The sequence below is a fragment of the Erithacus rubecula genome, assembly GCF_903797595.1.
Source record: "Erithacus rubecula genome assembly, chromosome: 4".
Classification (NCBI taxonomy): Eukaryota; Metazoa; Chordata; class Aves; order Passeriformes; family Muscicapidae; genus Erithacus; species Erithacus rubecula.
In genome coordinates this window covers 27,171,349-27,198,060 of record NC_136686.1, presented here as the reverse complement: position 1 = coordinate 27,198,060, position 26,712 = coordinate 27,171,349, and the positions used below count along the sequence as shown (strand labels likewise).

General features: G+C 39.6%; 1 protein-coding gene across 1 annotated transcript in view; it reads right to left on the bottom strand.

Annotated features, from left to right (window-relative positions):
• PLXNC1 (plexin C1) overlaps positions 1–26,712 on the bottom strand; it is a 70,063-nt gene that overhangs the window by 22,501 nt on the left and 20,850 nt on the right. Inside the window, exons 7-21 of the mRNA XM_079303873.1 lie at positions 23,291–23,360; positions 21,841–21,916; positions 21,667–21,720; positions 17,192–17,331; positions 15,965–16,144; positions 14,638–14,725; positions 13,538–13,744; positions 13,238–13,429; positions 9,735–9,834; positions 8,568–8,669; positions 8,114–8,217; positions 4,365–4,406; positions 3,757–3,881; positions 3,010–3,208; positions 1,468–1,614 (exon numbers count right to left, since the gene is read on the bottom strand). Of these exons, the coding sequence (XP_079159999.1) occupies positions 1,468–1,614; positions 3,010–3,208; positions 3,757–3,881; positions 4,365–4,406; positions 8,114–8,217; positions 8,568–8,669; positions 9,735–9,834; positions 13,238–13,429; positions 13,538–13,744; positions 14,638–14,725; positions 15,965–16,144; positions 17,192–17,331; positions 21,667–21,720; positions 21,841–21,916; positions 23,291–23,360 (1,826 nt within the window). The remainder of the gene's footprint in view (positions 1–1,467; positions 1,615–3,009; positions 3,209–3,756; positions 3,882–4,364; positions 4,407–8,113; positions 8,218–8,567; positions 8,670–9,734; positions 9,835–13,237; positions 13,430–13,537; positions 13,745–14,637; positions 14,726–15,964; positions 16,145–17,191; positions 17,332–21,666; positions 21,721–21,840; positions 21,917–23,290; positions 23,361–26,712) is intronic.

The following is a 26,712-nucleotide window of genomic DNA, read 5'->3' as shown; positions in this document are numbered from 1 at the left end:
ATATTTAAATTTACTCTGCATCTCAAATACATGCCAAAATGTAGCATGCATATAAGGAAACGAAAGATCTTGGATTATATATTCAATTTTTAGTCACAAAGTTCCTTTCCAAATGCGCACTCTGGTAACTTTGCTTGAAATACCTTCAAATGCAAGCTCTTCTTACAAAGCAACAGCTTTGTAAGAAGATTTGACTGTCACTTTCTCAGTTTGAAGCTTTCAGTGGAAAATGAAAATTCAGAAATGATTCACAGAAATGCTGCCATTTCAGTGAGTTTCCTATATGGCCCAGTAAGATAAGTCCAGTGGACTGCTGACCAGCCAAATTTTCCAGAGTCATGTAGTCTACTCCAGTATACAGCATCTCAGTACCTCCAAGTTTTGGGTTCAAAACAGAAGACAGGCAGACTTGGAATCTTCAGCCCTACCAGAGACTTAGCACATGGGCTCTAAAAGAACTGAATTCTCCTCCAAAGCCACCAGCACTTGAACTGTCCTTGCATGGCCATTGCTGCCTGCCAATTTCTGCTCCCAAGGTGTGAAGCCCACTGTTCAGCAGCACTTCTCATACTCCTCTCATTTTTCAGGTAACTCTGACTGGAAGCCAGGAGTTAGGAAGCAAAGAAGCTAGAAAAATGACTGGAAATATGCATTTTAAAGTTCTCAGACCTAAAATCACTTGGAAATTCTGAAGCAGAAGAGTGCTCTGGTTATTCTGAAAACCCTTTCCAGACCTCCTACTCTAAAAGTCACAATTTTTACATGCTCCAAAGTGCAATAATCCTGCTATCCCTTCTCATCTCACTGTCACAATGACAATCAGTAAGGGAACTCCAGCTTTCAAAGATGTTTAGGTACCAACTAAAAAACAGGAAGTATTTCTTACGTGCTTTGAGAAAGGCAAAAAATCTATGGTAAAGTTCAGGAGTTTAGCTGGACTTCCCAGATACCTCGTTTTTAACCAAACAATTCAGTGAAATCCACCATGCTGTAACCCTGCTAATTTGAAGCTGATTTGGTGCTAATAATATGGAAACCCACAGCAAATCATTGCCTGCAGACTAGCCATAAGTAAACACAACAGAAAAATAAAACATCTGCATACCATTCTTTCATTCATTCATGAAGTGCAGTTTAGTTTCAATTCTAAGCATATTTATATTTTTGTAGTATACTTTAAAATACGAAGGATTTTTTAATACCCTGAGACTTCATTAAATCTACTCTGGTGATTAATGCATGCTGTGAAGTGAGGAACAAGTGCTATTTTTGAAATATATATCAGTGAAACACCAGCTAGTTAAACTCCTAGCATGTTTGGAAACTTTGTCAACAATAACAATTTTACTATCTGGGTACTTAACCACTACCTCAGTGTCTTAAGAGCCTTATTCTAAGAGCTTCTTAGAAACAGAGAAAAGATAACAGCTGCTTGTGCCTGGAGGGAACACAAGCTGGCAAACATACCACTGTTTTGAATTCAGACACTTGCCACAGCAGCCAGTCTTCGTTAAGAGTGTACAGGGCTTTGCAAGTTATTGCGTCAACAGGTCCTTTGTTTATCCTCTGATTGAGGGTTGTCACCAGCAAATAGAAAGGTTCACCAATTGTCTCCTAGGACAGGAAAAGAATGCAAGAAACGTTTATTTTGGTAATCATTAAATGAACATGAATAACTAGAAAAAAATCCAGTGTAACAAATGGTGTTACTTCCTTTTCAGTAACTCATTATTGTGCAATTAGAAAAGAAAATGACTCCAAGCAGATTTATGTAGTTATTTGTTTAACCTCCATCTTTTGCTTTTCAGTGTGAAAGTCTCATGCAAATAGAAGGGACATCTGGAGTGAGTGGCAAGATAGCTCACAGCCCCTTGCTGTGCACAAGCACACTGCAGACAAGCTGTTCCTACTCCACCTGGCAGACACTTCCTAGTTCCACCAAAGAGTGGGTGGGGGCTGAGACATGCACGTGTTCACATGCATACTTCATCTACTTGTCCCATTTTCAGTCTTTTGAGAAAACAAGCTAACAACCAGTTTCCTTTTGAAATGTGTGTCTCTTTCTTGTTTCTGAAAAATGTCTTGGAAGCAACCTGGTGGGACTTACCCTGGTGTGTCAGCAAAAGAGGAAATGAAACCGGGGATTTCCTCTCCTGCCTAAACCCCAGGGCTCAGGAAAGCACCTGAGAAGGGAAGGATATATCTCTATTTCCATGTGACACCATTCCTTAGCAGCCTGGCTAAGGCATCTCACTAGCACAGCTCTGTAAAAATGTCTGGTCTATTGAGAATGCATCTCTGACAGTTCCTTGGCACTCTCCTCGGTTCCAGGAAACTGCTGTGAGCTGCTGAGCCTCAAACAATTCTGCTGCTGTATTAATGCAAGCCCTGATGAGAGTGATACCAACGGTGAGATAGCATCACATTGATAAGAGAGACAGGAAAAGTAACCAAGCACTGAAACCAAGAACAAAGTGCTGCCAAGTTACTAAAACAAACATTAAAATGAAACAAAATGCTTATGTTGTTTTCATTTGAAGTAATTTAGATCTTGAAATCTGCAATACTGCTTGGAGGTTGAAAAGTTTGGAAAGAAGTTGAGTTTTCCAAAGGATGGTATTCCTTAAATCTCCATTTCTTGGTAGCTTTCCAACAACTTGCATAGATGGGTACAGCTGCATTTTAACAAGTGTATCAGTCTTTTAATATGATCACAATATATCTTACTGGGCTGAAATGTTTGATATGAGAAAAGGATATGCTGGAATTACAAAATTACCCAAATCTTGCCTTAATACATGACACAATCATTGCTTGGAGTTGTGCTCTTTTCCTGCATTCCACTGATGACAGCCAGTTAAGTCACCTAAACTAGAAGAGCACACACTCATAATGTTAAATGAGTGCTAGACTGAATGCTTTAAACTGATCCCTCTAACAGCTCCTATGGAAAAAATCAATTAAAGAAATTCTCTGCAGATCTTATGTAGTGCAAAGACATACACATACCCGGAGAAATCCAGAAAGGCAGACAGACATCCAGTTTGTCAGCAGTTTTTCTACCACAGATTCAGTTCGTCTGAGCAGGAGCTTAGGCTGTACATTGCTTGATTGCTCCATCAAGTCCTTTGTCAATACTTCCAAAATATTGGTCAGATAAATTAGCTTAGTTTGTAATGCAATAGTCAAGAAGGATGCAAACAAGCACCTGTGGGGAAAAAAAAAAATTATACTGTAATTCTGGAATTTCTCTTCCCAGTCATCTTTAATAAATGAAACACACTTTGGTGCAGTTCATATCCTAAGTTCTCCCTCCTCAGACACAAACTGTCCACTGTTCTCTATAAAAATATAAAAAATGCAAGTCCATCTGCTCTTGTGATTATTTTTTAAACACAGAACGTGTGTCTCTAAATTTAATTTTGCAGAACAACACCTGCTTCAGTGACAGAACATTTCTAAACTGTAGAACTGTTGATCTAACTGCAGGAAGTGTTTACAGTTTTGAACTGAGTTTTCCTGCTCCTTTGCTTCTTTGTTTATATGTACAAACATTCCAATTTCTCTTTAATTGCTTGTTTTAATGGCAATGTTTCTTCCTCCTCAGTGTGTGCAGATGGAGAAGGAAAATGCTCCAGCAGAGTACTGCAAGCTTGTTTTGCAAAAAAATAGAAAATACATTTGTGTGCTACAACCCATGTTGTTTTTGCCTAATAATTCTTTTTCTTGAAGATGATAAGTATAATCATACTATACCTGTCTTTCACTGAGAAATTTTTCTGCTTTTCAAGGGTGTGAATGAGAGTAACAAGAAAGTTCTTGTTACAAATTAAAGCATGCAACATGTTGAAGCTTTCATCCTTGCTCGTTTGGTCTCTGCTCTGGAATAGTTAAACAAAAATAAGCAAACTATAGTTTGGCTATGATGGATTCTTAATGCTTAGAAGAAATGGAAAGAAACATATGGGATAAGATCCTGGCCTCATTCAAATCAGTGAGAATTTTGCATTTTTATTTAAGGGGTGTCAGGATTTTTCCAAAAGTACATTTTTGTTTGTGTACAACACAGAATACACATGTGCAGAGCATACATTTTCTGCCCTATACACAAAGCAATGCCAATAGTTAAGTTTGCCCATCATTTCCCATTATGAGATTCTGTTTTATTTAAGTCAAATACGCATTGGATAACAGCATCTTATACTTCAAACTCCTTTTACATATAAATCCATGTAACCTTCCTCATGGAGGAAAGGGAACACATTGAAAATGCAAGCTGATGTGTTCTAGGACAACACCGAGAGAAGGGATACAATCACTCTTTAAAAAAAAAAAATAAGGCATATCACACTACATCAGCTTACCTGTGGCATTTCTTCACTGAAGATGGATGCAAAGCCTCCTGACTAAAATATAAGGGGATATTTATCATTCATAAGTATACCAGAAGTTTCTAACACTCTTATATTTAACACGCCAAGCGTGTTCCTGACACTATTTGAAATAAAACAATGGAAATTGTGACTTCCAGTAGATACAATATAAAAACAGACACAGTAACTTCTGGAAAGGTGCTGCCAAAGAACCCAAGAAAGTGGACCCAGTATCATCTGCAGTGTGCTGTGTGTGTTACTCGATACTGCTGAGCTGCACTAGCACAGCAGTCAACCAGTGCTCCCCAGGAAGGGCTGTGTGTCACTGAGTGTGTCACATCTGCAAATGTGCTGCTGTGCCAGGGGTGCTGCAGGCTGCATCCTTCCTGGGTGGCAGCCACAGCCCTTGCTATACAGGGCTGCTGTTAACGAAGTGACACTTGAGCTCATCTGCTTCCATTCATTCCAAGGCACTCCATGAATATTCACTAATGAACTCTCCAGGAGATCCATGCTGGCAGTCTCCACTGAGGCACAGCTGCCGCCTCACATCCTAGCAAAAAGCTCTCACACAAAAGGAAGCCCCCAGTTCTCAAACACTTTGTCAATGCCTCTTGAGCAACAGATCTACACTATTTACTGTCATCTGCTTTATCAGCCATGCTGGTAGCCCCTAGTTTCCTTACAGAATGGTTTGGGTTAAAAGGGACCTTAACAATCATCTAGTTTCAACCTCACTGCCATGGGTAGGGTTATCTTCTACTAGACCAGGCTACTTAAACCCCTGTCCAATCTAGTATTGAACATTTCCAGGGATGGGGTACCTACAACTGCTCTAGACAACCTGTTCCAGGGTCTTATCACCCTCATCATAAGAAATTTCTTCCTCATATCCAATTTAAATTTATCTTCTTTCAGTTTAAAACCATTAACTCTTGTCCGGTTACTACAGGGCCTGATAAAAAGTCTGTCTCCATCTTTCTTATAAGCCCCATTTTAACTGAAAGGCTGCCTTTCTTTCTGAAGGCTGAACAATCACAGCTGGCTCAGACATTCTTCATAGAAGAGGCGTCCCAACCTTCTGAGCTTTTCATCACCCTCCTCTGGACTTGCTTTAACATGTCCTTCTTGTGCTGGGAACCTCAGAGCTGGATGCAGTGTTGCAGGTGAGGTCTCACAGGGGCAGAGAGGGTGAATCACCTCCCTCAGCCTGCTGGTCACACTTTTTGATGCAGCCCTGGGTATGACTGACTTAGGGCTATGAGCACACACTGGCATCTCACACCTAATTTTTCACCTACATACTTGATTATTCATCCTTCCCTTTCCTCATTCCTCCTGTTCATTCTACCCTACCTTCCTCCACTGGCTATTTCCATTTCTCCAGAACTTCTTTAGCAACCCTAACACCAACTACCAATAAAACTACACACTCACACACAAACACACACACAATGAAAGAACCAGAACCAAAGGTTAAAAATGACTGTGAACAGGGAACAAGCATTGGAGCATTAAACAAACAATGTGTGAAATTGAGGGAAAACAGAAAAAAATAGGTAAATGTAACAAGCAAAGCAAAAATCAGGCTTAGCATCATGAACATTTTAAAAACAGATATAATATCCATTTAGCACCTACAGATTAAATATAGAAAACTGAAGCAGTGGAAGCAAGACTCTCAAAACAAAGATGGGGTCCATCATCACTCTTAATTTTAGGTATGGGAGCCCCTCTTTAAGCAACTTGTCCCATCCTAAGAGAGATGCCTCAGACAAATGGGATGAATCACTTTCCTGAGCTGCCCATCTCTGCACTGACTACAGAAGATGCTCAGTGAACAGCTTCAATCTCCATGTTTAAATAGCTTAGTTTAGATGAGACAAAGCCCATCAATCACACTGGAGGACACAAAGAGTGCAATGTGGACATCCTTCAAACACGTGTGGTCAGTGAAGGAAGTGGTGGTTTGTCACTTTGACCCTTCTGTCAACCCTTCAGACACTCTGTTACAATATATACCCCACTGGCTTTTCTGTTCATCTATAATATTTGTTCAGTGGAGCACTGCTTTTCTACCACATTCATACAGCACAAGGCATGTTTGGACACTCCTGCAATGTAAACAGTAAGTACTTAGCAGAAAAAATTGGTATAAAACATGGTAAGTAACTTGCCTGACACTGTATGTTTGTAGAGAGCTAACAGAAGCAAGTGTACCTTAGTGGAATAAGTATTTCAAACTGAGACAAAATCCAACTGAAATAATTTCCTGGATGTGCAGTGGCATGAGACTCACCAAGGCAAAAGGGGAGCTATTCACATTTGTACTTTACAGAATGCAGCAGAGTGTCAAGCTTTATGCCTTTTTTTCTTAACTTTTTATTTGCATAGAACACAGCATTTCCACTGAGTTAGCTTCTACAGACTATTACTGTTTTGACAAGGGAAAGTATAGGAAAAGCTATCTTCTTAAGAATATAATCCAGGCTAATATGCCTGGCAACAAAACAAAGGAAAGAGATGCAGGAAGTGAAGTGTCCTTTCCACTCCCTTCAAACCACCTGGTGACCCAATAAAAATTAGGCTTGGGGCATAACAGTAGCACCAGCAGAGATATTCCCAGTGTCCTTTGGTGTGAGAACCAGACTCAAAGTACACAAGGACTTTGCAAGTGTAATTGCTGAACATCATTCTACCTAGTGTCTGGTACTTGGTGTTGTACAAAAACCAAAGTCCCTGATTCTGCACTATCACATGTATTTAACTCTATCACAATGAGCTTTTACTAGGATCACAAACAGTGATAAAATGAAGAAGCAGTGTGCAGACAAGAGTGCAAGACTTGGCTGCAGCAGTGATGAGTATTACATGAGGCCTGGCAGATAATTCACATCCATATCAAATACGCCCTAAACTAACCAAGTTTCTACTTACTGGTGTCAGTCACACAGGAAAATATCACCAGTTGAGACCACAGCTTCTGCCAACTGGATAAACACTCGTAAGCACTGGTTAACATCACAGTGTAATACTCAAAGCTGTGGCAAAGACACTTGTCAGCATCATAATGTGCCACACGTGCGAAAACAAAATTGGTAAGAGAACTAAAACATGCAAGATAACACCTCTTTGGTCATCTGATGCAGTGGCACAAACTGCTTCAGCTGAAAATATCTGCCACTAAACTGAAAAATACTTAAGTACTTATGTCATTTCTAAGCATTTGAGCTGCACCCCTTTGAATCAACATCTTACCATTTCTGTCAGCACCTTGGTGTAGAAATTCAGCACCATCTTAAAGCCATTTCTTCATCTCACAAGTCTAATTAGGAAGTGTCATGATGTTAGCTAGCACGTTAGCTAGCCTGACTGTTACTTTAATTAGCTATAGCATTGCAAGTGAAAGCATGGGAACAAAAAAAGCAATGGATAAATTATAGCTCAGTTAAGATGGCCTGAAAGGCAAGCAGCTCAGTGAGGCTGAACAAAAAGAAATGGATACACACACAACCCTTGAAAATTCAAGAATGTTGCTTCATCTACAGCATAAAGGCTTGGCTAAATATAGAGATATACATCTTTAAGTGTTCTTTGGTAATTCTTGATTTAAGAAAAGCTTCTTGTGAGAACAAAGTGCAATTAGAGTGTAGTATTTTCTTTAGTTGTTTGATCTTGACCTTTCTCAATTTTTTGACTACTAGTCAGCGCTGACAACTGAAAGACTTATAAATATTTACCTCTGGGAAGAAAGTTCTAAGAGCAAAGTGTTTGTAGTCAAGGAAGGGAACAGTTCCAAAACTATCCACCACATCTAATTCATCCATCTGCAGCTCAGCAAATCCTGAAAAAGCACCCCCCATTCCCACCCAGAGAGTTAGTTTAGTTGACACAAAATCACCTTCACAATTATAACTTGGCCCCAGTAGATATTTCTTAAAAAACAGTTTCAGGGAAGAGGGGTTGTTTTTATAGCTGAAGCTCTTACTAGCAGGAAAGTAGCAATCCTCTCTTTTGTTGAAAGAAATACTACATGCAATCCTATTAGCTCAATGCTATCTGCTACTGCAGTGCATACAATATTAAACAGGAATTCTGCTACAATACAAAAATATTCTAACAGCTACAAAATGAAAATGTTTATATAATGTCAGCTTCTTGACAGTTTCAGTTCAGAAAACACTGCAGACCTACCCTCGCGTATTTCCTTACGAATCTCATATTCCAGCAGTTCAAGTTGCTGACTCTGTTTACGAGTTAACTCTTTGGATTTGTATCTAGTAACTATAAATGCCGCTAAAAAGGAAGAAAAAGAAACTCTGAGTATAGAAATCACAAAACAGAAAACTCCTATACAAGACATATTTTTATTATCAAGAAGCAAAAACATTAAGGTACATTTGCACAATTAGTGTTTTACTGTTGCTCCTGTGCTAGTGCCCATGAGCCCTAGTTATCTGGATCTATACTCCAATGTTTAATAAAAATCATTCCTTTTAACAAGGTCTTGAATTGTCAATCCAACTTTAATTGAAAGTGCAGCAGGCCCTGCTATATACAGCCTGCACAATGAGACACTAACTCTTCTTCAATGAGACTTTAGCACTTCTACTAACAGCAACATACTTAAGGTAGTGCTGATTAAACAGAAAAAACACTTGTTTTGAACAGAAAATCCACAAATTGTTAACCTTTCTAGAGCTTATTTAGAGAGAAAAAAGGCATGATGTGTAGTTCCTTTTTAAAATGAACTTTAAAAAAAAAGGAACCAATCAAATGAACAAATCCCTATACTTATTAAAAGAAATGGAAATTTATGAAATATATGACCAGGTAAAAAACACTCAGGAAAAAAAAAAAAAGTGAACACCAAGAAGGGAACAACTATTTACCTCCCTCAGTTTAGTAATGACCCACAAATTCATGAATGATCCAAATGAGACTGAGCAGAAACACCACAAACACTGCCTGAGGATAAGCAGTTTGTTAGGGAACATCTGCCCCAGAGGCAGGAGGGTAGCTGAGCTCTGACAGCTGGAAAGGACCAAGCTGTGACACAAGGATGTCAGTTCTGTGCCTTGCTTCATGAAGTGAAAGTGAGTAATGCCAGCAGAACAGACAGAAATACTGTCTTGTTACATGCTTGTGACGTGCTGCAGTCTGACAATTTGGACTTCACCACCAGAACAGAGCTAACTTTGTCCACTCTTATTTGGAACAGGGTAAAATCACCAGACTATTTGTGACAGTTCCAGACATGTGAGTATGTACAGTGTTTGTGTCATGATCCCTTCAGCATATCAAAAGCTGCACATTATTATACATTATTGCACTATGTATTATATACATTATTGCACTTACCTATAATGACACCCACCACAATAGGTAGCAAAATTAGAACATATAAATATATGTGTGATGATGTTGGTTTGACTTCATGCTCAAAATTTCCTAATTTCACCTGAAGAAAAGCAATGGCTGTGTTAATAGTGAGCAGACATTATATCAGTGCTTAAAATGAAATTTAATGCATTTTTTTTTAAAAAGTATTTAAGGCACGTAAGGACAGTAGTAGATTATTGGGACAACAGTAGAGGCTCAGCAAAATTCATATGAACCAACATTAACTTATCTTTCCCTGTATTTGATGCTTAAGCAGGGTAACAGAGCAATAATGAAAAAATTTGGAGGTCCTTTTGTCATGCTCTTGCTGGAAACTAGAGCCCTCAAATGAAAGGCAAGATCTGGCCTCCAGCTGGCTAAGTGGTTCATGCACTCAGAGTCGCTGCTAAACATTTTGGCATTTTGAAACAAGGAAGGCATGTGTTTGCATTCAGTGTTACTCTGCTGAGCAGAAAAGTAAGATAAGACTCATAGTAAGAATGAGGGAAGTAGTATTTTTCATAGACACCTGGCCTACAGGCCTCTTCTCTATTTCTTCATAGAGGAAGTTTCAACCTCAATGTAGGATGTTGTTCCTGAAGGTTGTTAAGAAAAATGAGACATACAATGTATGTACAACATACACATGAACATGTTACAATACATGTAAAACAAGCCCCAGTAGTGGGCTTGTCAAAGGCAGGACAGGCATTAATTCTTAGGGATACATGAAAGTGCTGAAGCTTGCCAAATGCCAAACTGAGGCATTCACCACTGATAATTATGGCAGAAGAAATTTCACAAAGGAGCATCTGAAACAGGACTGCAAAAGCACATAAATAAAGGGTAGCTAAAACTATAAACAGGCTAGACATAAAAATATGTTCTGAGACGCAAAAAGAATACCGCCAAGTGCCAGGGATAGAAATGAGTTTGAGATAATTGAAAAGGAGGGTTGAGTTGAAATTATTTTGGGTTACAGCAGGAAAGGCAGAGATCTGGTGATTGCAATCAGTGGCTTGTCACAGGAGGTGAGCAGCTAGGGCAGCTGCAGACTGCCAACTGGATACTCACATCACAGCTATACACACACAAGCAAAAAAAACAGAGCTGGAACGACACAGCCTTTGTGTTTTAGGGGCTACAAAGAACAGAAGACAAAGCAGATCTCTTTCCTTCATCAAATGTTACTTTTTCTTCTGGTATTTTTATGTTTTCATAGTTCCGATGCAAAGTTCTTTTGGTCTGTGCCTTCCTAGGATGCCATTAGCCTTTTCCAAGGCTCAGATGCATTAGGCTAAATACATTACTCATCCTGTGGCTAATATATCTCCTTTTCTAGATTTGTCATGTCCAACTGAAGACTTCCTAAAGCAGAAATTCCTGTTACTCATCCTTATTTATTGAAAACTGAGACAAAGCATTCACTTAATTTTCTGCTCATATTTCAATTATCTTTATTCTTCACCATAACCTTCCTATCTAGTGGCCCCATTTGTTTCCTTATCTTTTATATTGCTTATGAATCACAGACACCTGTCATTAAGGTACATCTGAATTAATCCAATTTCTATTCCTAAATTGATTTCATTTTTCCGCATGACATTATAAAACCTTCTCTGGGCTGGTAATGCCTCTGAGCTTTATGTCATCAGCAAGTGTTATTAGTGCAAGCCTTATTTTTGTGTTCAAGTCAGTGGAGATATTAAAGAATATCTGTATGAACATCAGCATTGCCCAGAGTCAGCTCACCACACACGGCATTTGGTTTTTTCTAACCCCTGGCACCTTCATAATCACCATGTTAAATAGTTTACTGAATTACTTCCAGGTACATGTGATCTATTGCTTTTTTTGTTGTTGAGGAAATCGCTCATCTTAGGAAATAAAGATATTTAGCATGATATGCTTTCATTAAAAAGAATTTGACAATTATCTCATTTTCCACTTACCTCCAGGTCTTTCATGAGTAATTCAGAATACATTATGAAGTTTTACACTGAGCCAGTATTAAATCAAGAAGCCTCCATTTGCCTAGGGTTTGGGGGTTTTTCCAATTTTAAATACTGGGGGGTTTTTTGCTACTCTCCAGCCATACAGTACATCTCCTGACTGCAGTTTTATTTAAAATCTTTCCTACTAAGCCTATAGTGTCATGTGTCAGTTCTTCCTCAGTGCTACGATGGGAATGATCCTGTTCCTGCTGTCTTGAGCCCTTTGATCTACCTGAATTTTGCTTCTGACATAAGAATGGCATTTTCTACTCTGACACCTTCAGGCAGACTGATCATTCAGTCTTTGAACTCAATACCCTCTTTCTTCTGGAAAACTAAGGCAAGAGATACATTTATTCTTGAGGCAAACTTATATTTTATACCCATCTTATCCTTTTTTCAGTGGCTCTACTTCTTCTATGATGATCTATTCATAAAGTTTAAAGAAAAAAACGTGAGGATTTGCTTCTTCTATATTTTTCTTCTGTTGGAAAAAAATTTAAGGAACTAGAAGTGCAATGTTACATGATAACTGTGGCATTTGATCTGCTTTAGTTAAGTGGTGACCTTTCTATGACAGCTACTTCTATGAAGTTTGCAGGATGAGCATGTGATAGAGCAGGGCAACACTGATTTTTAAATGCAACACCAAACTCAGAAAGGCTTTTCCACGCCATAACTGGCTCAGAAGGCAGGATCCACAGATGGAGGATCAGTTAAAAGTGATAAAAAAATCAAGAATAGCTTTGTTAGTCTTTACTATGAGCCATATGCCTTGAAGTCAATAGAGTTATTTCAGTTTTTTACCACCACACACTGCAATAAGAGTCTGGCAAAATTCTTCTTTGTAAATGGCAATCATGGCATTAAAAAGAAGATAGTATCTTCATCTTATCCATGAAGCAAATATCTTAAGATGCAATTTAGCTCTGACATCCATGCTGATGTCCTTATATTTGAGCCTGTCTTGGTGCCACATACTCAAAGCATTTTAGCTTTCCCAGTGCACATGGAATTTCACCCCCTTTTTTTATCCAGAAATGTCTTCTGTCTCAATGGTGATCTCTGAGACAGATCCTTACCTACTTTAGTAGGAAAAAGTGACTGGGAGAACACAATCCTTTTCCTCATGGTCACACTGAATAATTAGATTGCTTAGAGATGTAAGATGAGGGGCTCTCCTGGAGACAGTGATGCTGTGCCAATGATGTCTGTTCTGCAGATAGGAGGTATGACAAGCTACTGATCTCCTGGAGCCCAGCAGCAGTGAGTTCAGCTTGGCCTGCAAAGCTCATCTCTGACACCACCCCAGAACCAGACAGAGAATGAACTCAGCTCTGTCAGTGGTATCTAAGCTAGGCAGCCATGCTTAGGTACAAGAGGAAAACTGTACTACCAAGTACCATGACAGTATTAATGACACATTTTACTATATTTGGATAAACATTCAAAGGCTGCTGAACTGAAACAAAAGGGATTTCTACTTACAAACACTTTCACTGTAGAAAAGTCAATCTTGTCACTTCCTTCCCTTTTGAATTTGCACAGTATGGTGCTACGGTCTGGCTTTTTGGTAATATTTTGGACACTGAACCATATCTTTTTGGTCTGTGCACCAGTCATATATGACAGATAAACCTCTACCTCCGTTTTAGAAATATTCAAATTATCATTTTCTTTCTAGAGGGAAAAAAATTGAAGACAATGATAAGTTACTAAATACAGTAAGAAAAAATTATCTCCAAGCACTATTTTAAATTAGGCACTCATTATTATCTCAAAACTTACATATATTTTTAATTCCAGATCAGGATCCAGTTCAGTGTGCAGCTGGTAGTTAATGAACACTGGGTCTGGGTGATAGTGTAATTTGACACATGGTATAAAGGTAGTATCCACTTTTAACATCATATCAACAACTTTACCCTCTGTTGCATGGCTCAGGCTTGGCGTTAAATAATGATACTCAGATGCATTTCCAGGACACCTTGAGACCTAGAAATGCAATAGCAAAGTTCTAACAGTCATGAAATACTCAACAGTGGGTACAATTACAAACAGAGGGACTCAAACTCATTTTAATGTCTTCCCAACTTCACACAGATACCTGTTAACCTCTTCTCTGAGATCAGGGCTGCATGCAGAGCACCTAGAAAAATTTCTGTGTTTGAGCCCATGTCTACCTTTAAGTGCATTTGTCACACACTCTGCACACTCCTTTAAGGCAGATTGCTTACTGCTAAGATAACTATTTCCTGCAATAAACAGGAATTGTGACAATGAATTTTTCTTCTTTCCCCTCAATTCAGGTGATAAGAATAAGACAAGCTTTCCAGCACTCTGAGGCATTTGCTCTAACTTAACTCCTGAGAGAGCAGGTTGCTACAGATATCATAGCATTGGGTCACTGTATATTCCACTGGGTGATGCTGCTGTGTTCTGGTCTCTCTGCTGCAAGGGTCAACAGTGCTTACCTCTATCTCCTTATAACCTTGGAGGAAGGGTTTCATCCCAACATCAGCTCCAGCCTGCTGCCCCTCTGAGGCAGTGGCACCATTTGGGCTTTCAGTACAGAGGCAGAGGGAAATACAGCACCACCTCCTCCAACACACCCCTATGTGGAGACTAGGGAGACTCAAAAAGGACAAATTTGGAGCAAGTCACTAGACTATAAAAAATGCTCAGGGAATTATGCAGGAGAGCAGCTTATGTGTATTTGTGATTCTGTACTAAGGATGTAAATAACTGTAATCCTGTAAATGGCCATATTTATTTCAGCAGATGACTGACATGTCCCTGCAAGTGGTTGGAAATTATTAAGCTTTAGGAACAGAACCTAATACATCAAGAGACCTCTAGTTGGTATTATAAAGGAGATTCAAACTCACTGTGAGGTTTGATCTCTGGTCGTCTGAGATAATCACACTGTCCACCACATTAAAATTTCTACCAGTTGTAGTAATTTTGCGACCACCACTGCAAAAACAAAAGAAAAACAAAACAAAAAAAACAAGTGGGGAAAAAGGGAGGTTAATATTATCTGTTTTCCCACAGACATGTCTTGCATTAAAGTTTCAGTTGTGAATAAACTATTCAGGTGCATTTTGCTTTGGTAACAGAAAACATAATAAAGTCAAACTGCAGAACAAGATAATTTGAGCTATACAGTGTACTTCCAGTCTTTCCTCATAATGTAATGGCAAATACTTTTGCTACCCCAAAACCACATTACTTAATCACATACTCACATATAGGACTCTTCCCCTTTTTTTTCTATTTATGCAGCCAAAGAACTAGACCATGATTTAATATTCTGTCTTGAAGAAAGAGCATCATAGTGTTTCACTGCCCCAGCGCAGCCCTGGCTGTGCTTAATTCTTGCCTTTTTCAAGACAAACCCATGGTGCCAGGCACCTCACAGGAAACATTCTCAGCAGTGTTCAGACCATCTGTCTCAGCACACAATGGTGCTTGTGTCTGAGGGCTCACAATCTCTGCTGTACAGAGTTGGAGTGGCTTAAGGTATTATTAATTTCCAGCTGCCTGAGCTGCCTCTCACCTGGAGATGAGAGCATGCATCCTGGCTGCTCAGCTGCTGCAGCTGCCAGCCCAACCCATTGCCTCAAATCCTCACTTGACAAGATAGCAGATTCAGAACGTGAGAACAGGTCAGAACCGTGAAAACAGTGCCAGAGAATATCTTTAGAACCACCCTGTAAGTCTTTCAGCAGATCTGTGAGTCTCCCACAGAACATAGTAAAGGCTTGAAAAAGGCTTTAGGGAGTCATATTTTATAGCAAGTCTGTATACATCAGTGCAATGACGATTCTCACTTCACTTCCAATCCACTGACACTTTGTACTGTTTCACAGATGAAGGCTATATTAGCATCAAGAAATCAAAGTTAATTGGAGTTAGAATTTATGCATGCTATCCATATTTTGGGTTTAGATTTACTAGGAATAGACTACTTTTGACTTCTATAAAGGAGACCTGAGGTGGGCAGAAGAAGTCTATAGAATCCAACTCGCAGTTACTATAACCGTATCTGTTAAATCATTAAATAATTTTGCAGGTTTAAATTCATCCAACACAACAGGTTACAGCAGACTTCCAGGCTTCCTTCAGTTGCAGTCTAGCCAAGGAAGAAGGCTCATATTGGCTCAATGCAACTACATTTGAATAAATACAGAAAGTACAGAAAGACAAACTTACCTGATCCAGGAGGTATTTGGTGTAATTCTAGAACATGATGGCAGAGAAACATAATGCAGGGTCATTGGCGGAGAACATTTTTTCCCATTAGCCTGGATACATATACTTTTGGCCTCTTTACGTGTTGGTGGGAGAGCAAATGTCATTTGTGTATCATTTAGCACATTTCTGACTTTAATGCTGGAGAAGAAAGAAAACAAACACTGAAACACAGATGCCACTCATTGGTGTTACTACTTAAAGCCTATACCCTAGAGCAAGTGATAAGGAGAAAAGAGAACTGAATCTCTGTCTGAGCTGTCAGATGGAGGTGGAAAGAGAGAGCAGAGAGTTGAAGAGACAAAACAGGGCATCTTTTGAATGAAGTTGCTATGTGACACAATAATCACAGAAAACAGTATAGATAATCAGCCCTGGGATGAGGCTATGAAATGCAATGTGTGATTTTGCTGTTTACTGTGTAGTTCTCTGTGCTATCAGCATAGTCCAGGAGCTAGTCAAGAATGAGGATCTTAATTTTCCTTTTCTTTCTTCTTTTGCTTTCTGTCTTTTCTCCTGTTTTTTCACTCCTTCTTCTTTCTCTCTACTTCCTGTCTTACCCTCCTTTTCTCCTTTTTTTTTTCCTGTGGTCCCCTGAAAATTCATGGTTGATACAAAAATTGAACACTACCTTTTCAAGTGCTAGCTATGTAAAATGGGCTTCCTAATCACAGACAGCTATTGCAGCTGCACCTGAAAATAACTGATTCAGAATAAGACTGCCTAATTATCTAATTACACTGTGTGATCATCAACAGAGAAAAATAGGAGCTGTTGTATGAGAGATTTCCTTCCCTGGCATGGTGTCTGTGCTAGGATTCAAGCAGAATCCTAGAATATATGAGGAATATTTTGAAGCAAGGGGATTAAAACAAAAGCTGAGGTTTTCCTGTGACCTAACTTCTTGGTGCTGCTAGAAGGCACAGAGAGCCACAGATACAAAACTGTCCTACTGCTAGAGAGAGAACTGACAACACATGTGTCCCTTGTGTTGTACCCAAGCACCAAATTAATTTCCATCCTTTGGTAATTTAAAGTGTAAGTATAACTAAAGGAGGGCCAGAGCCTCCCCTGCTCCGCTGAGGAGAGGTACATGACAACTGCTCACACACAACTACATTGCTAGAGCAAAATGGATGTCATTTTCACCATGCAAAGTAAATAGTGTTATTTTTTGGTTTAACTCACACGTCTGGTTTACAGCCAGTGATTCCAGTCAGTATTAGTTTTATGCCTGATGCACGTGTAAAGTTTTCTCCTTTGACTGTTATTTCACTTTTGCCTAACGTAGAAATCCACAAAGGTTCAATGGATTGAATGCTGATATGCTATTAGGAAAGAAAGCAAAACAAGATCTGGTTATGAAAAGGCTGGGCAGATAAGAACAGCTGCAAAAATAACCATCACTCAGGAATGTGGATTTTATGGCACTGGGATACATTTTTATTAGTAATTTCTAATCCTGGGAAGCACGGTCAATCACAACTTCATTACAAGCCAACTATTTTTACCTATGTATTTTATATTTCAATTTATCCCATAACAAAGTTGCCCAAAGGAATCACAGTCTGACATGCTGGAAGGTTGGTAGCATAAAAACCCAGCTTGAAATGATACATTTCATAGGAGCCTTGAAGAACTAAAAAACAAAGCAAGCCAAAACCCATGGTGCTGTCACTAAGAGAGATCAGATGAACAAATGAAGGCATCTTCTCTGACCTGAAAAGGGGAAGCAGGGTCAAATCCTTAAATAAAAATCTGAGAAAGCGCCCCAGAATTAGCTTTACTAGAAAGTCTTTTCAAAGTCATACATAGACCTAAAGGTACAAAAAAACTGCAGGGGAGTCCTTTGGCATCTCATTTTTACGCTAAGAAATTCTCTAGCATTTAAAAATAACCCTAGTTTGCTCTGATGTTGTCACAGTCTTGCAGAAAAACTGTGCTTTTCTTTGTCTATATTTACTTACTCTAACAACTTACTAACACTACTGAGCAAGAAGAGATATTTTTTCCCTGCTGTATCCATTTGATACTTTTGACAGCATCTCATGTTTAATCAGTTTTGCTGCTTCCCCAGTTTTACAATCACACAGACAGTTTCCTCTCTATCTTTCAGAAAACAAACTGAAACATTCAAAAAAAAACAGGAAAATACGCATGTGAAACCACAAACTGTTTGGAACCTTCTCACTATTTTTAGATTAACTTTAACTGCCTGTAATACTAGTTTAAATTGAGTTTTTAGAACATTGTGATTATCCTGATTTTTGCTGTGCACCTGTGGACACATTTCACTGGGCAGTTCACTCTTCCTGATCCTGTTAAGGGTGCTGGTACAAAGCCTCTAGAAAAGTCCATCCCACAGGTTTTTCTCACATTAATCATTTCATGTACCCAAAACAGCACTAAGACTTTGGGCTGGTAGCCTGAGGGGACCATCAGGGTCACAACACTTAGACCATATCAAAAATGTCCTGGCACATTGTCCCCACATGCTATCACGGCTCACTGAGCACCAGAGCAAATGAGGGATCTGTCACTACTGACTGAAAGCTGCAACTTGTGCCTTAGGAAAAGGTCAGAGAGTGCAAAGGCTGAGGCCAGAGGGCCTGCAAAAGGGCCTCCAAGATGACCTCTTGTATGGATAATAGAGGAAGGCAAAGGAAATCCCTCACAAAGAGTCTGAGGGGGAAAATTCACTCCCACGATAATCTGGAGATCATTTTAATCCTTGGGACAGGACAACTGAAGCAGAAATCTAAGAGATTAAAGCCAGCAAACCACTACTGCTTTTATCTGCATCCTGTCCTTCTGCTTGTGTCCAACCTCCAGAGCACCAGGGACAGCCAATATGCTCACACAAATCCAGAAGGCAAATACCACAGAAAGGAGGAAAACACTGCATTGGGTTCTCACCGGTAAGCACCAGTGAGCACGAGAATAGCACAGTACCACACAAACACATGGGGGTCCCCCAGGCTGCATCAGGGCTGTGAGCCCCAGTGAGGGAAATGCCAGGCACCCATTGCTCAGGGTGCAGTGAGATGCTGTGCTGCTTCAGGGCTCCCACTGGTCTCTTTGCTGGGCACCACACACTACAGAGTGCTTCAGATTACATGTCTTGCTTCCTTTCTTACACCACGAAGAAATTGTTCAAGAACTATTTACACAGAAAGTCTCAGTCCCCTCTGAAATCACACTTTCACTGAGGCTACCCAGTGCAGTCTGCCTCACAGGGCATCCCAGCACTGGTAAGATGACCTCAGCTACTCAGGAGTCTGATTCCCGCCCAGCTTGGCTGCCATAATCTGCAATACTTGCCTCAGCAGTCAAAGAAACCAATAATTTCGTCATGGAAAGCAGAAAGGCCCTAATGCCCTCACTGGGGTGTGTAGTGCTCATTTCCCCAGGCCAGACAGCCACTGACCATCCAGTTGCTACATGGCAGGGGGAGCAATGCCCAGTGGCAAAGTGGCCACAGCAGAGAGGCAGAAGGATATTTATAAAAATCACTAGTTGTGAGGCATGTGAAGAAAGTGTAAACATGCAAAGAGACATTCAGAAAGCATGCACCAGGTCCTCAGGTAATGTAAATCAGCATAGCCCTGTCAGCTTCAATAGAGTTCCATATTTCTGAGCTGCAGCCTCCTCCCCCCTCCCCTGGACAGCCTAACGCTTCCCTGGGCTGTTTGATTCTGGCAGCCACATCCTCAGATGTGTGCTTAGCATGGCTGCAGGTCTCACAGAGGTATCTGGCAGCAGCCCAGGTTAAGCAGTGTCTGCCACTCTGGGGAGTCCCTCTCCAGCACAGCCCCTCCTGCATTGCCAACACAGGGCCCCAAAGAACTGGAGCAGGGAACCAGCCCAGATGAAAAATCACCTGCAGAAAGATAATGGTTATTTCCAGCCAAATCAGTTCCCCAGCCAAGCATACTCAACCCAACCACTCCAATTGCTTTCTAGCAGGGGAGGGGGAAGGTGCATGCATAGAAACCAGCAGCTGGAGTCAGGAGGAGGGCTGGGGCTGGCACTGAAAAAAAGTATATTAATCTAAATGCTCAGCTGGGGTTGTGAGAAAACACAAATCCTCTTTCTCCACTCCCCAGTATGTTCTCCTTAAAGCACAAGCAGTCAAAGGAGAGCAGGATTTCAAATGCAATTTCAAGCTCTCTGAATGGATCAATCACTTCTAAATAAACATCTGCCTTTGCACTGCCTCTGGTGCTTTCACTGCCTTGTCCATCACTGTCTTTCCAAGATAAGGCATGTGGAAGAAAGCCATCTCCCAGGCAATTCCAACTATTTACCAATGTCAAATTAATGCACTTGGAAGCAGAGCAAAGAAGAATTTCCTGTTTCACCAGACATAATGCTTTAAATGCAGATCAAATTCAGAATATTAATGCTCAGAAGCACAAGTATTACAATCCCACGCGTCTCTGTGAAAAACAAGATGTATTTTGTGATTTTGTTTAAGAAACATCAGCTGAGGAGCTGAATTAAAGAGGCAATCCCTGTCTTAGAGGTAAAAGTTTGGGTAGTTCTAATGAAACACTCAGAGATAAGAACACAGTCACTATTTATAACAACCATGCATCACTCACAGAAAAGCAGAAACCAAAAAGTGTGGGCAGCAAATCTCTATGTACTTACTCATCAGTCAATTTTCTCTCCACTATTCATTCCTTTCCTAACACCTGCATGTCATAAGCAACCACTGATAAAAAGATCACTCAGTTTCACGAGAAAATAAAAACATTTTGGTTCCATAAAGAATGAAGGGATAACCTCATGGTCAAAGGGCTGACCTACAATCAGAAAGTTAAAGGGCTGGCCTGTGAGACAAATCATTTAGATTGTATGCACACATACAGTCTATATGAATTCTGTAGAGAATTCAGTAACCAAATTCAGCAGGTACTTTGGCAGCACTAGAGACACTTCTTCCTTCCCAGTGATCCAGCTTGTGTGGATCCATCTCCAGTTTTGTCTACAGCCTGGAAACAAGGAAAATTTTTCTGAAAGTGTGAACTAGAGATTTACTAACACCCATGGATTTCAGTTCCTGGACTCATCCTCTAGCCATTTCTCTGTTACACAAAAACTGGGTGGCACATCCTCCCCTTCCTTCTGCTCCCCTGGCAGCTATGTTTCAGGAGAAGCTGTGATCTGGCTGCATAAAATGAGGAAGAGGTTTGAGACTCTCAAGCTTAGTTTCCCAGAGTTGTCTGTGACAGCAGAAAACATGCTCTTAAGTCTAGGTAAGATATTAAGCTTGAAATGCTCTCCTTTTTTTGTTGTTGTTGGTCAGCTCACATGTTCCAGCACTCAGCATGCAGGGTCCTGTGGATTGACTAAATACAGCATACAGGGACTTTGGCATTTAAAACAGTGCTGTAAACACTGCATCTAGAGGTAGCACATGACAATAGCAGTGTTCACTGTCTCAATGCCTGCATCTGAAACATGAGGTTTTTGCTGGTACCTTTTAACACCACCAGAGCACAATGAAAAAATAGTATCAATCCAAATTCTGCAATATCTTCCTTTGTAAATGACTGCCTCATCATCCATATCTCAATTTTTTCTGCAAAGTCCTTTCATTTTAAATAAATTTCTCCCCCAAACCAGAGAGCCTTAAGAATCTTAAAATGCTAACTAACCTCTGTTTTCTGCACAGTGGTGATCCCCTTGGAAGCAGTCGCACTGCAATCATCCTGAAAAAAAATAAGCATTTCACCATGTCAGGATAAAAAAGAGACAGATTGCTGCTCAGATGTAAAAAATACAAGGAAAAGGCATCACAGGGGATTTCAGCTCTCCCCAACAAACTTTACCTGGCAGGTGGTGACAGGAGAGACACGTATCCATTCACAGCTGGCACACTCACCCTTGTGTATACACCGTGAGCAGCTGGCAACACAGAAACAGAGTTTTTGTAAGACACAGAAACTCAATCTAGATTCAGTCATGAATGTCACATTTCAACTGACATAAAAAAGCATAAACCCAAAGGAACAACCAAGCAAACATATAATGAAATGGATAAAAGTCCATTTACCCTCCAAGCCTATTGTTCTGCTGTACTTAATCTGAGAAGAAATTTAGTATGAAATACAATCTATATTAAGATCCTAGAAGTCATTAATTAAAAAAAAAAACCCAAAAAAAAACCAACCAGGAATCAGAGGAAACACTTTGGATTACATTTTACTGATTCACTTCAGTACAAGTGGCCTGGTAGTACTTTTTAACCACAAAAGGGGAGAAAACCATCACTGATTTTTTTCCAGCTTGTCTGAACCTCTGTTCTATGCATGTTGTGCTAGAAAGTATTGCCAGTTTGCTATTGCCTTCATCTACCAAAAAATATGCCTGCTGGGAGACTAGTTTGTCCCTATCTTGCTCTGCAATGCTTCTATCAATACTGAAGAGCAGCACAGTCCCTCTCCAAACATGCTGAGAAATGCTCTGATTTAGAGTAAAACAACTCCTTCCCCATGTTCCTCCAGGGACAAGGAAGTGATGTGCCACTTCCCAAAAAGCCAAAGTTTTATTTCACCCCAGGTGCTTATGAATTAGCCTTTCTGCATGGGGGAGGAACATCCTGAATGGGAACACTGTATATATTTGCCAGATCTTTCTAAATATTAACAACCACCTATCATAAAATGTTAGGCCACATACTGGGCATGAATGCTTCCTCTGCCAGCTCTCAACAAAGAGTCTGAAAAATAATGTGTAAAGAAGAATAGGCATTCATTTTTCCTATTAGCAGATTAGATGTTACTTTCTGGTTTAATTATATTCATGTTACCTATGGACCATATTTAAATTACTTCTGGGTCTAATCTAAAATAGCTTCACAAAGTGATTTAAAAGACTATCTTGACTCCTCTAATCTAGGCCTTATAGTGAGTACCAGGAGCCCACCTTTTATCCAAGGACAAAAAGAATTTTGATGTCATTGTGACATCCTTTATTATCTCTTCAGGCACTTGTCATAAATTCAGTCATTGTAATGACTCTCCTACAGTTAGTTTCCATGGTCCCATTAAATAAGAGTCATCAGAAGAAGTAGCTTTTTAAGGAAAAAAGAAAAAACAGAAGGAGGAGGAAGTGGGCCAAGAAAACAGATCTGACTATCTTTAGTGATATGCAGTTCCTTGATGAACACACACACACACACAAAAAAAAAAAAAAAAAAAAAAAAATTACTTTAGTCACTTTCCCCCTCCACACACACATCAACCCCACAATGAACTTTAACAGGAATCAGGCTCTTACTTTTTCAACTGAAATGTTTGTGTGATATTCCAAAAGCTTGAGGACAATGATGCTTCAAGAACTAGACAATCTGGAAAAATGCACATGTTAGGTACATGCTGGATATTACAAGAAATAACTGTTTAAAAATAATTTGAGTTGAAAACTCAAAGTAGCTTTTCTGTACTTGGTGTGCACCTTCTCTCATACATTCACTTACACGTTTGACTGATAAAAATAACCAGATTCTGTCCTTCCACAGCACTCTTCAGCTGAGCTATGCCAACACTTTATACACACATATTAATTAAGTTTGATGCCCTCACCACATGACAAATAAAAGTAATGTTATTGTCAAGCTATAGATAAGGAAATGTTACTGTGAAGCTGAGATATAAAATCATCTCTCAAAAAGCACACACTGATACATACTCTGGTATAGCCAGACCCTGAATTCAAGTCTTCTAACACAACAGACTGTTCTAGTGCAAGAGACCTCACCACACCATACTTCTCTCTTTCTGTCTCTCAGACTTGGTTTCAGAGTCTCCTTTTGTAATCTATGCAGTAGCAATTTTCATCCTATTTAAATCTTTTATGATTGCATGAGTCAATTTGCCATTATTTCAGCTAGCAATTACTATACCAACAATTCACTGGCAGCTGTGGTATGAAAGAGTATCTTCTCTTATGAGCAGAATACCACATCGAACAGTAGAATTAGATATATACCACTTAAGCCATGGTCTCTTTCATCTGTGTGCCTGCAGATGGGTAGTCTGTGAAATGAATGGCTGCCTGAGATCAAATGAAACCCATGTCTGCAGACTTTTCTGATTTCTCTATGCTAGAAAGTAGCTAGCTTTTTAATCCAGAAAAGTTACACAGATTTTAAGTGTATCTATCCTGCAAAGGTAGAGAAACCTTTGTCTTTATCACAGTCTGGCTTGTTCAGATGAAAGCCAGCTTTGGCTACATCTACATTGTTATTGTAGGCATCTCCTAGCCCCACATGGCATCATGGCACTTGGGTGCTCACTGCAAAGGTCTGAACTGCTTGTTAGAAACAACCCTTGGGAGCACTCATATGTTCAAAAACCTTACCAAATGGATTGCAGTGTCTGACTTTAACAGAATTTTTGCGCTTAAAGATGTGGATGAGTACAGACAGGCATTCCAAAATCCTTCATCAAACCCCTATTTGCATCTCCAGTAATCTAGTTATCAGCAGAAATCTGACAAAATTAACACACAATTGCCTAAATTGCTTGCCTAAATAAATATGTGAGAAAGGCCTCAAGCTGTGGGATACAGAAAAAGTAAAATACTCCCAGCATTTTACTAGGAGTAGTAAAAGTAAGTAAAATTAAGGATTTTATATTCTTCTGGAAGAACTTGTCTTTTAAGCTTGTATAAATACTTTAAAAACAACACTGTCAAATATGCTTTCCTGATCCTGTCTGTGTTGAAATTAATGGAACCTATTATTTTCTGTATGGTCTGGCCTGACCTTCTAAAATGCATTAGAGTGCATTGAGTAACAGGTATTTTCAAAATGCTTTTTCCAGTAAACGATACCTAAAGGAGTTTTGCAAGTGCATCCTCTTGTGAAACTGAGGTCACTTTACAGGAGATGCCACAAATAGTCTATGTTACTTCACATTTGAAATATCCACTAACAATCTCAGCTCATAGGAGCATGTGAGTGGCAATAATACTGGCAGGCACCTCACAGGCTTCTTATTAACACTGCCGAAAGGCTCATTTTTGGCATAAAGCACAGGCAAGGTCAGCTGGCTTCCATAACAACTGTTCTCTGAAAACCTGCTAATGGAATTAAGAGAAAACTTTAGTCTGTGAAAACAGAAAACCAAACTACATAGGAGTCTGTAATTACAAGAAAACATGGCTTTTGGGTCTGGATCAATAAGGGACATTTCCCTCTTAAAAATCCACTAATGGTGTTGACTAAAGACAGCTTAATAGATAAAAATGCTCATGGATATCACTCCAGCTGTCACCTTCTAGTGACAGACTTTTCTTCTCAACTCCCAATGCTGGACAGGAACTTGACACAACATTTCTGTGATGCTGGAGGAGTTTTTCCCATACAGCTCCTGAGACCCAAATATTCCAAAGAACCTTATTCAGGGGTAAGGCTTCCTGAGAGAGAGCTCTTTGTAGTACTGAGCTCTTCAGAACAACAGGTCCTTGTAAATACTTGGTAACATTTCATTCCTCTTCCTACACCAAGGTTTTATAAGATAATCAAATTCATGCACAATATTCCATGTCCTCTGGGCTATATCACTGAGGAAGAGATAGAGACAAGGCATTTGTCTCAATTTTCTGTTTCCTCTTCAAGTTACTTAAGAGCATGTGGGGATCCTTGTGTTTGCTATCTGTTCCTTAGTTTAGACTAAAACTCTTTCACATTCTGACATAAGCAACTTAAAGAAGTTATAAGGGCAATCTCTGTTAAAAAAGCTTTGTGCTTCTACACAGACTCGAAGAAATGCAGGGGGGACATTGTCCTACTATTAGTCAAATAAGACTCCACTATGAAGGATTATGATCTGATCCTTGAGACCAAAGCCTAAAGGACAGCTCAAAAGTCTAGATATTCAGTAATTCACCACCTCATTCTAAAACTTGTAGCTGCCCATTAGATACACAAACCAGATCACAAGCATTGTGCATCCAACACAAACTGCTCAGGTATCTAACTCTGAGAATCACTGGTGAACTAAGTAGTGTAAGAATTATTGCAAAAGGATTCAACCAGTAATTCAGAAGGATGAATGAAATCAAGTCAAAAGAATGTACCCACCAAACTGCCCCTGAGCCATCTATTTTTCTGCTAATCCTCTACATTGCATGATCACTTTCTCACAGCATCTAAGTCAGGTTGAAACAGTTAATTAAATGTAAAGATTATTTATTGTACAGACATTCATAATTATATTCTCATTTATGCTAGTACAGTTTCTTGCAAAAACAAATTCTGCTTGCAGACTAGAGAAGAGTTATGATGGGTTAATTTGTCAAGGCAAAGCTCTAGACCAACACTACTTCCATTGCTCCAGCAATGATTGTCATTGCAATTGAATGTCATTGCATTTATCTTGCATTTCCTTAGACAGTTATTAATGGCACCATGTAAATAACTATTCTAATGCTAAAGCACTGGACTGCCACAGGGTCAACTGAAGAAGCTGCTTCCAGCCACAGGGTAATGTGTGTTATTACTTCTACAAAGGATTCCATATTAACAAAACTTTAATCACCAAGAAAACTGTGAGTATACTCAAATCATTTGACAAAATATGAATTCTTTTCCTTCAATGACATTTAATAAAAAGCATCACGTACTTTCACACTCATCAGGCCTGTATTTATGCAGTACTCCCCAGTATTAAAGGACAGTGAGTAAGCATTATATA